Source organism: Gadus chalcogrammus, chromosome 20, assembly GCF_026213295.1.
Source record: "Gadus chalcogrammus isolate NIFS_2021 chromosome 20, NIFS_Gcha_1.0, whole genome shotgun sequence".
Classification (NCBI taxonomy): domain Eukaryota; kingdom Metazoa; phylum Chordata; class Actinopteri; order Gadiformes; family Gadidae; genus Gadus; species Gadus chalcogrammus.
Window position 1 is genome coordinate 3,746,042 of NC_079431.1, and position 11,341 is coordinate 3,757,382.

General features: G+C 46.3%; 2 protein-coding genes across 2 annotated transcripts in view; both read right to left on the reverse strand.

The window, feature by feature from the left end:
- Nucleotides 1-544: 544 nt before the first annotated feature.
- On the reverse strand, nucleotides 545-6,708 carry cytip (cytohesin 1 interacting protein). The gene is made up of 8 exons (XM_056580523.1): nucleotides 6,477-6,708; nucleotides 6,132-6,172; nucleotides 5,964-6,018; nucleotides 5,514-5,616; nucleotides 4,446-4,539; nucleotides 4,025-4,091; nucleotides 3,670-3,736; nucleotides 545-3,150 (listed from the first exon to the last, which is right to left on the reverse strand). The coding sequence occupies exons 1-8, from the start codon at nucleotides 6,639-6,641 to the stop codon at nucleotides 2,606-2,608; spliced, it is 1,137 nt and encodes a 378-aa protein (XP_056436498.1). The 5' UTR covers nucleotides 6,642-6,708; the 3' UTR covers nucleotides 545-2,605.
- Nucleotides 6,709-10,382: 3,674 nt separating this feature from the next.
- The window catches only part of LOC130373014 (activin receptor type-1C), a 19,369-nt gene continuing 18,410 nt past the window's right edge, over nucleotides 10,383-11,341 (reverse strand). The window contains exon 9 of the mRNA XM_056579214.1: nucleotides 10,383-10,508. Within this exon, the coding sequence (XP_056435189.1) occupies nucleotides 10,383-10,508 (126 nt within the window). The remainder of the gene's footprint in view (nucleotides 10,509-11,341) is intronic.

Genomic DNA, 11,341 nt, shown 5'->3' on the forward strand with positions numbered 1-11,341 from the left:
GAATCCTCCTCCTCCCCCTTCTTATCTTCTCCCTCCTCCACCTCCTCCTCCACCTCCTCCTCCTTCACCTCCCCATCCACTACATCTCCTATTGAGCATTGTGAGTCACAGGATGAGGTCATTTATTTAGACATAGACAGAACCAATGAGATTACACAATCAGGAGAACACGAGAACTAAGCAGACGTTTTCCCCGTACCTTTTGGCATGGATGTGCAGAGTTCAGGGCGTGCCTTGGGTGTGTGTTTGTCCTCAGTGAATCCACCGCCGGGATCCTTGGAGTCCCCGGTGGCCAGGCTGCGCTGCGGTTCTTGATGTTCCTCCAGCCGGCTCTTCATCATGTCCTGTTGTGTCTCCTGGGGCCGCTCCATCTGCGTGGATGAAGCAACAGCATCCATCTCTCCAGGCCCCGGCCCCCCCACTCCCCCCTCGCTCCCGACCAGCCCCTCTCTGCGTTTCCTAGCGTCGCAAAGTCGAGGTCGGGCCTCCTTCTTCTCCTCCTCCTCCTCCTCCTCCTCGCCGGGCCGGGGAGCCGGGACTCCGTCGTCGTAGAACACCGAGTCGTCTCCTTCGTCGTCCTCCTCCTCCTCCTCCTCCTCCTGCAGGTCCTTGCCGGGGTCCTCCAGGCTCCGACGGGCCCCGCGGCCCGCCCCTCCGATGATATCCACCACGTGCGACCTCAGCACCTCCACCTCGGACGCCCTCAGATCTGCAGCGTTGTGGGTCTGGGTGTGGCTGGTCTCAGGCTCCATGCTCCCCGCTCCTCCTGCTCGTTCTCCGCTCAGGTGGATCAGCGCTGGAGGAACCCAAACGAGAGCCGAAAACAGGCCGGGTATCCTCGATGTCCTCAGTGGTGGTCTCTCTTCACGCAGGCGGGCATTGGCTCGGGGGCTGTGACCCACATAAAGAACAGCTGGTCGGAGGCGTCCAAGCAACAACACAACAAGAGACAAAGAGTGACGACAGAACACCCTTCCTAGTGCGTTTTTTTTTTGTTTTTTTTTCACTGGTGCAAATATCTTGGTTGTGTTTTGGTGCTGGTGTGCGACGTGGTCAGAGCTGGGGGGGAGAACAGAGCTTTGTTGTGGGCGCTAATAAAGAGCCTTTGTTGAGGTTGGCCCCCACAAATACTGGGACTGTACTGCTGCTCTAAGCTCTCCTGGGTGACCACCTTCTCTGTGGCTGAAGATTAACATTCTCGTATGGGTTTACCCAGCATGCACTTGGCACACGCTAATGAGCCAAGAAGGTCTTCTTTGTGATGATGAGGGGGGGGGTTCATTCAGGAGAATAAAAGGAAGGCCTTGAATCGAGAAGGGTTAACATACTTAATGTAGGTTTATGTAATTGAACTTGCTATTATAAGGCCTAACATGTTTCAATCTGTATAGCGTTTCAGACACCCACACAGCTTGTTGAGAAACTTGTGAAAAATTATTTTCTAAAGAGTGCTAAAATGTTTGGTTATGTTTGTACTTTTATGGACGATCATGTTGTTTAATTCTTTATTCAGACAAGGAAAATGCAAAGAGACATTTTCGCAAATCGCTTTACCCCATAAACATGTTCAGCATCTGAGCTATTTAGAAGCACAAGACTGAAAAACATAAGGGTGCGTTCAAATGTAACGGGTGTGCGTCGCCATCTGCTGGTTAAAACCTAGAAACACTATGTTTTCTAAACGGTTTGAACGCATTTAAAAGAATTACCATTCTTTGTTAAAAAAAAACGAGAAAAAAAAGAAAAAAAAATTACAAACGGATAATGTGCAGTATATTTTTGCTTGCTAAGGTCCTCAAGTAGGTTGTCCTCCTTACCTATGCCACATCCTGCAGTGGAGAAGACACTCATGCGGTTCAGAACTCTCATATGGTTAGAATATGTCGGCTTCAAGTGATCACACGGTAGGCTACATGCACTGTCTCCCACGCTGGAAAGTATCCATCTAGTCTAAGAGTATTCTCAAACACCCCAAACACTGCACAGTCATTTCATTACAAACGCCTTTTTATACAAGCATCAGATTTAAGATTATATGAAATGGTTTCATTTTCTTAGCTCAACAAACACAATAATGCATGACGAAGTCATGATGATAATTACAAATTTGTATTTCTGATATGCAAGTACATTTTCCATGTAGCCTAATGTATAGACCAGATGGATGACCTTTATTTTGACCTATAGGCTACAGGCTACACTCGTCCTCAGAGACTTTCATTGATACTTGAGAAAAAGATAGGGCTTGATGCTCATTGGTTACATTCACTATGCTCTGCTCCAGGTGAGGTTCAACATACATTAGACATACACTAACATAACCCTGAAAGCTGCGTCTGAGTATAAGGAGAGTATGGTCATAGTTAATGTGTTAATAGTTAATGCTTTTCATTTTATAACAAACGCCTCTCATTCAAGGCCAAGCAGACCTTGACTCACTCCACAAATGCTATCTGAATGCTTACAGAAAGTCTTAAAACCTTAAGCCTTCATCCTCTTTTCACATTCAAAACACTGACACTGAGCACTCCAGTCTTCCTGACCTTCAGACGAACTGACCTACGCAGCCACACACATAATAAGTGTCTTTTCGCTTCCTTCTGCCTCAAGAAAAGGACTTTGTTGCCTTTTTCTGTTGATACTGTCCGTCGCTGAAGACCCTGTCCAGGCGACATGGTCTGTCTGGATCCAGTTCCTCCACGACGTCTTGGTCGAGCGAGCGACTGAAGCCGGGTATGAGTTTCAGGAGGTGTCTGCGGACGCTGCCTTTCCCCCCTTTCCTCGGGAGGGTCCCGAACGCGCTGGAGGCCCTGCGGTTGTCCCAGTAGGACGGGGACGACGAGCTGCTCCCGGAGCTGCTGGTGCGGTCCACGACACGGACACAGAATGACCCGGAAGACTTGAGCTTCCTCCTGGATTCCTGGCGGTCTTCGAACCCCTGAGAGAAGAAGCAGTCGTCGTTGTCGCCGGGCGCGCTGACGGGGCTCGGGGAGTACCCGGCGTCCCCGAACACGCTGGCCTGGTCGCCGTCCTCCGACGCCGCGCTCCAGTAGCTGCTGTCCCTCGGACCACCAGGACCGCCACCGCCCACGAAGCCGTCGGGAGACACCAGCGAGTCAGTGGAGGGAGTTGGGGTGCTGTCTGTGGAGTCTGCCAAAAAATGAAAAACACCAGCACGAAAATAAATAAAATGTATGCATGACAAGTGTTTTTTGTTGTTCCAACGGTCAGTTAGAGTAGCTGTCCCTCATGGAAATGAGAGGCTTGAGATCCTGGCCTCCTGACGTCTACACGTTGACCTCCTGAACTCTCTGCCGGTACCAGAGCACAACACTGTAACTTGGGTTTTAGAAGATCCAGATAGGGTTAGAATGGGTGGTTCTAATGAAAATAAGCATTACAAATGCAAAAAAAAAAAATGGTATATAAATAGAATAATTCAGTGCCAATATTATATTCTTTCCATTCTTGATGGTATAACGGATGTCGCTCATAATAACACGTTAACACCGACGTCCTCAAACGTCTCACTAGTGACAGGTAACTGCTTCTCTCTGATGGGAAGCCTTAGTTTCACACCAGAAGCACAACACATCTTGTAGAGCAGCGAGCCCTGCAGCGAGAGAGCGGAAGCTGTGCGGTGCGCCGCGCTGGGCAGGTCCCACTCACCGTGCGTGAGACGCGCTTCCTGTAACAAAAGCGTCTGTAGCTCCTCCCATTTCTCTCGTAGTGTTTTCTGAAATTAAATACCACACATTGTTATTATAATATATCACTAATCGTGGAATCGACATGAAACGAATGATCAAAGTAGATTACACATTTTGGTGTGTGTGTTTGCATGCGTATGTGGGCATGTGAAGCAGTGTGTGTGTGTGTGTGTGTGTGTGTGTGTGTGTGTGTGTGTGTGTGTGTGTGTGTGTGTATGTGTGTGTGTGTGTGTGTGTGTGTGTGTGTGTGTGTGTGTGTGTGTGTGTGTGTGTGTTACAAGTTAACAGGTATTAGGTAGACTAGGTATACACACCTTCATTAAGTTCCTTTTCTTCTCCAGCTCAATCCTCTTCATGATGGTACCAAACGTCGTCTCTATCCTGGGAACCACACACACACACACACACACACACACACACACACACACACACACACACACACACACACACACACACACACACACACACACACACAAAGCATAAAAGTTAACCCTTGTGCACTTCCTCCTTAAACTGATAATCAATCATCTTCGACACAAGGCAGTTCTGACTCAGGATCTCAGTGTGTGTTTGTGTGTGTGTGTGTGCGTGCGTGCGTGCGTGCGTGCGTGCGTGCGTGCGTGCGTGCGTGCGTGCGTGCGTGCGTGCGTGCGTGCGTGCGTGCGTGCGTGCGTGTGTGTGTGTGTGTGTCTGTGTGTTTGTGTGTGTGTGTGTGCGTGCTTGTGTGTTACTCACTTCAGTATGTTGGTGGATTGTCGCACGGCGTCCACTACCTGTTGATGAGGCGATCCTTCGATGCTCCACCCGTTCACAGTGAGGATAACATCACCTAACCCCAACAAACATCAGCCTACAGTGAGCATAACATATTAACGTCTTCTAACCCAAACACACAAAAGCCTACAGTGAGAACATCTCCTAATGTGTGAACATGTGTTTGCGTGGACATGTGTTTGTGTGAACTTGTGTGTTTTTGACATGTTTTTTGACGTTTGCGTGAACATTTCTTTCTATGAACTTGTGGTTTTTTTACTTGTGTTTGTGTGAACATGGGTTTGTGTGAATATCTGTTTGTCAGCAAACAAAAATACATTGTGTGGCGCTTGTATGTAAAAGCCTTTGTAGTTAAATAAATATGCAGTATTTTAGCACAATATTGTACTGAGTGTTGTTTTAACCCAGATAGGATACCGTAGTATAAGATAGGAGGAGATACTCAATCTGTGAGATCATAATATATCTATGATATACTCATAATATCAGAATATCAATGACTTCACAAGAGAAGCATGAGTGCCAGACTTGCGTATAGATGAGTTTGTGAACACAGTGTGTGTTTACATTGGTGGGGAAGGTTGCATGCGGGTGTGCACGTGTATGGATCTAGATATCTTGAACTTGAAGTGAGAGGTTTATCACCACAAAAGGGAGGGGAGGTGAGGTGAGCCAATGTGTGCTTGTGCACGTGTGTTGTTGTGTGCATGTGTATGATGTGTATGTGTGTGAGTTTGCGTGCAATTTTGATGGTGTTGGTGGGTGTGTGTGTATGTGTGTGCGTATGGGTGTGTGTGGGTTGGGGGCTTGTTGGTTTGTGTGTATATAAGTGTGTATGTGTGTTGGTGTGTGTGTGTGTGTGTGTGTGGGTCGGTGTTTGTTTGTGTGTGTGTGTGTGTGTGTGGGTCGGTGTTTGTGTGTGTGTGTGTGTGTGTGTGTGTGTGTGTGTGTGTGTGTGTGTGTGTGTGTGTGTGTGTGTGTGTGTGTGTGTGTGTGTGTGTGTGTGTGTGTGTGTGTGTGTGTGTTCACCTGTGGTCAGCCCAGCACAGTCTGCAATACTGTCCTTGTGCACCATGCAAATAAAAGTGCACATCTCTACCGTGGATGTGTGGCTTGGCTGCAGCCCGTAGGTCTAACACAACAGAGAAATGCATGACATATGGACGGCTATAATCTGAGCAAAGTCCTGCAAAAATTTGCACTACAAAAACTAGGCCAGGATTGCATTTTCATGTTGAGAATTGATCTTAGTATGTTTTTGGAAGGAAGACATAAAATTAAAGTGGGATGTTGGTGGCATAGAAGAAGACATCGAAGAAGACATAAAATAAAAGTTCAAATCAAATTGCAAAAAGTATTCAAAAATATATATCAATGGAAAATAAACTAAGAATATTATGTGATTCTATGTACCAAGTTGTATGATTTAGTAATGCATTTTGGCCATGAATATATAAGATCAAATCCTGATCCACTAACCTGAATTTCAAATCCAAATGATTCGTTGTCTTGCTTCTCCAATGTGGACATTGTCCTTTGAAAAACAGAAAGAAAGTCGACATTGAAATGCATTTTCTTAGAAGACTATGAATCTGTTCAAAAGATGTGTTTTTCAGAACATAACCGGGAACGTAAACAAACATCTACCTGAGAGGGTCGGAGTAATCCACCAACGAGTTTTGTTTTTTCTGCAAAGGCAAAAAAAATGCAATCACTTTTCCACAGTCACAAACGACTTTACATTTGCCAAACACATTGGCTTCGCCAAAGCCTTGAAGCATCCATGCCTCTGTCTTGCACTGTGGACACTCTGAATACTGTTGAGTATGTAAGTTGTGTCTTATGTTGATGGTACTGTGTGAGGTTGCTGCTGGTGCTGGGTATGTGCTGGTCTCTCACCTCACCTGCCTACATTCAGTATGTAAGTTGTGTCTTATGTTGATGGTACTGTGTGAGGTTGCTGCTGGTGCTGGGTATGTGCTGGTCCCTCACCTGCCTCCAACCCCGGGGAAGCGTCCCGGCCTCGGGCTGCGTCTCGTCGACGCTCCCCTTTCTGGAGCGCCAGCTCCACAAATGGCCCTTCTTCCTCGGGTGGTTGTCCAGCACACAGCTGTCCTGCCGGGCCAGGCCGAGGTTGAGGTTAGTGGTGGTCTGCATGGTTTAGACTAGTTGGCTTGTTATCACTGTGCTCAGAGGACCATAAGGTCCCTGCTTCTTCCTGACCTGTCTGCTCTGCTCTAGATTCACCCCTTGGTTGGCTGCAGCTTTAAGAGTAGCGGAGCGGAAATCCAGGTCATGTGACTTCTGTGGGGTTAGCGGTACCTCTGCACAGCACACATGCATTCTTATTTTCCTTTTTTTTACTTCCTTTCTCTCATCTCTTCTCACCCCCCCCCCCCCCCCACCCTCCAAAACTTCTTGTGAAAAGCCTCTCGGCTGTGAATAGGAAAAGGACTTTCTTCTTGTCTTTCTTTTCGCACCCTTTTTTTCAAATAAAAGCCCCTCTTTCTTTGCAAATCGGTTTACGGATGTGCCAGAAAGCAGCGATGCAAAGAGGAAGTGTCACCTTTGTGGGGGATTTCAACACCGAACTCTGCAGACCTTGCTTTGCTTCAATGGTACCCCCCAGACCCCACATTCCACAACAAACACACACACACACATCCCTCGCCAAACACACAGCCCACACACCCCTCACCAAACACACACACACCCCTGGCCTCAGGTTTGGACCCCTGAGCCTCTTTTTGCACCAGCAGGCAGGACGATTCGTCTTGTCAGGGACCCTCAGGAGCCGGTGTAACTCTCTCTAAACAGACACCACGGGTCGCTGGCTCCAAGGTATCAGACAGGTCTGATCAAAGGGAAGAGCTCACAGCCAGACAGGGAGCCAGGCCATGTGGGCAGGGAGGAGAGAACAACATACGGGAGGAACTGGCTAAAAGTGTGGTTAAAAGACATTTAACCAAAGTATAGCGGGCTTACACAATGCGGACAAATGTGACTTGGTTCAAATAAGAAATAATTATATTTAAGTAAAAAAGGGACAAAACCTAGTTTTTGTTCACATTACTTTACTTACTTATTTGAGGATTGTGGGTACACACACACGCGCACGCACACACACACACACACACACACACACACACACACACACACACACACAAACACACACACACACACACGCACACACACACACACACACACACACACACACACACACACACACACACACACACACACACACACACACACACACACACACACACAGATATGCATCTTCTGCAACTGAGAAGTGAGACTGAATGTGCTGAAATGTGTTAAAATATGGGCTTCCTTTGACGTCATAGCAACAAAAGATGGGACGGACTTTCTTGTTTTTAATCAGTTGAATGCGGGCAGTTTCGTACAGCTTGTGGCAGGAGTTTTTATCATCAGGTTTGACTGAAGCAGGCAAATTTCCTGTGAATGACGTCTCAGAGGGGAAGTCAAATCTTTTCAAGCGAGACTGCCATAGGTTTAGCTGACTCATTAATGTAGTGATAAGACAGCTTTGGTGACTCAGCTGTCTGGTCTGATTCATAAACTCACACAACTGATAAGCAAAGCATATAACACAAAAACACTCAAATGCTGAATTCGAAACAACCTCTTAAATGTATCTCCTCCATTATATATAGATCTTATACAGTTATTTACAATGCTGTATGATTTTAAAGAAGCATTTATTTACATCTGGTGCAGCAACAATCAACAATGGCCAATACATGTACGCTTATTGAAAAATAATTTATTGACCAACTGATATAACACACTCTTATATACAATAAATACTGCACAAGAGAACATGTCATAACGAGATCCGCATCTGATAAGAAGAGACAAAACAGCAAGATGTTTATAAATATATAGGCTATATAGATATATATAGATATTGACCGATATCTCACGATGAGTTGGAGCCAGACGTTGCACATACTCATAGTTTTATCTTTGGAATGACTTCAACAGATTTTACAAACATATTTCATGTGTACAATTACTTGTCACCTGTCACCTCTGCCTTGATGAGAACACATTCGAGAGAAGAGCTAATGCTATGCTATGCTATGCTAAGCTAGGCGTGGGTGTGCACTTTACATACGTAGCATGTCCTTGTTCATACATTACAGGCATGTGCTGGCTGCTGTAACAGTTTCAAATGACTGGGACTATCCAATGAGTTGAAGGCCTCATTAAAACTTGAGAAATGAACAGGACTGGTTGGTCAATTGAATATCTGGTACACTGGTACAGTGTACAGTAATACTTTTCATTCTGGATTTTCAAGATCTGTAATTATAAAAACTATCTTTGAGCTAGACATTAGACATACAGACGTTGTGTCTTTGTGATTTAATTAGGTTTGATTTACTGTGGGTTTACATCTGAGACAATCTTTCCTCACACAATAGAAGTCATGATAAAGTCAAACCGTTGACATGAACATTAGAGAACTGAATGTGTACATGACATATAAAAAGCAGGCTATTTTCTTTACAAATACAAACAAAGTAAACATTGAATATGACCAGTATGTAAATAACCAACTTGTTTGACTGGTGTGTTGCTTATGAAAACTATCAAGTCTCCTCCACAGTTTAAATTAACTGGAATGCAGTTTAGAAACTCGGGATCAATACAGGAGACGCAATGTAGAAATTCACGTATGCAGCGACAGTTAACATCCACAAAGAAGCTCACAATTCAAGAAAATCATGTTTGAATGCACACAAACATGTAGGCCTATAGGCGCGACCTTGAAATAATTTCCTTTCACGGTCTGAGTCATCATCGTCATCTTCGCTAAAACCGATAGAAAGTCTTTCCTCCAAGTAAATACCTCCAATATGACAACGTTAAACAATTTGAGACTCCATATAAAAATAATGTCATCATATTTCGACCAACCAACAATTGAAACACATAATCGTCAAAGTTAATAATTCACTTTAATGTTATTAACTTGAGTCTGGGTGGTATAGATACCAGTAGGCCTACTGAGAACAGATTTTTCCATCAAAATGAATAAATAAAAGCTATCAGCATTCAAAGTACAAAAAGACATGTATACATTCAATATGCATCACAAAGCATTCCATGGTCAGTAATTAAAGTGCTGAACGTTCATAAACAAAAGGCTTTAAATCTGCAATATTCTTTAGAAGCGGGACGTTTTAGGAGCTGAGCTTTAAATAGATCCTTAAAACAAACACTCAAGGTACTCCTTCTTAGACAAAAGGCTGTTTTCCCGACACATACGTTAAAGTAAACTTTTTTTCGAGAACATTTTTATCCGAAGAACATGAACCGGGAGTGGCCTAATCCATGAATCCTCCTACACTGCGGTCGTGTGACTGAGGAACACAGACACAGGTACACACTCCCTTAGAACAATGCAATGCGTGTACTAGCATTTATGGCACAGAAGCAGCTTCCAACGTGCGACCTAAAGCTTCAGGGCACTTGAACGCGGGTGAGGTAGTAGAACATCTAGAACACACCTCGTCTACGATAAGCCTCTCCAGGCGAGCTCCCTGACGGAGCTCGCCTGTACTTACCGGAGGTCGGCCTCGGTTCATCGCCGTTACCCGGGGACACGGCCTGCCCGTGACCCCCTCTGAGCAACCCCCTTTGGCGTCGACAAACAAACATGAACTCATGGTGCGCCTGTGATGTGTGCTCTTGAACTGCAGGGGGCGCCCCGGCGAAGGAGAGAGAGAGAGTCAGACGAGGGTAATCCCTCTCCAGTCAGTCCAGTCCGTGTCGGCGGCGAGCACGGAGGTCAGTGAGGGGGCGAGGGAGGGAGCAGCAGGGGGTAGTGGGCGGGGGGGGGGGGGGGGGGGGGTGAGATGAAGTCTAATCTTTGACGTCCTTGAGTACGGTCACCTGAGAGATGGTCTTCTTGACCCGCAGCGCGGTGAGTCGCGCGGCCGCGTTGCCGTAGCAACACTCCCTCATCAGTTTCCCCATCACGCGCAGGGCCTGCGGAGGGAGGAACTGCCTCGTCACGTTATCACTCACTCTCCCCTGAGACACCGTACACTCGCGTGCGTACAGGCAAACACATTTCATCCATGTAAATATCTACAACTTTGTCAAACCATTTTTTTGGACCATTTCCTAAAAGATGCTCCGATGCAAAACGACTCGCAGACGAATTGCAAAAACGAGTCAATGAAGAGCATGTGGGCGTCAGGGCGTCTCGTAGGCTGTGGACTTTGGGCATCGAACCAAGTACCTCCTGGCTTGGAATTGCAACGGGCCTCCCCACTACACCACCCTGTCCCCCGTAGATCCTACGCAGCGACATGGGGCGGGGGGGGGGGGGGGGTGTCTTGCTCAGAGGAGGACGATAGGTTGATCACGGACATTGGGGGTTTGAACCCAGAATCCTCCGGAAACTGGGAGTCCAGGCGCCCTTACTACAGGACTGATCTGACCTATCTCAATACATCTCAGTAGACGTATATATATATCTATATAAATATATAAGTACGTTTGCCACCTGTGATGGTAAAAATATCCCTGATGAGATAATGACCCACAAAACGTTAGTCTGCAGGTGGGGCGCTACGTCTGGCTCCGTCCTGCGAGCAGCACTCACGCCCGCCACGACGAAACACCGTCGCCCCACTAATGCTTGGACCGGGCTCGGTTTCATTAGTTAAAAGGGGTTCTGCACTCAAAGCACCTGCCGATAATGGATCCTGTCCCGGCGATGTGGGGAGTTGTCGCAGAGTTTCAGAGACAGAACATCCCATAATAAGAGAAATAGTTTCAAAGTTGGAAGAATGACTCATCTGTGAGCCATGTCT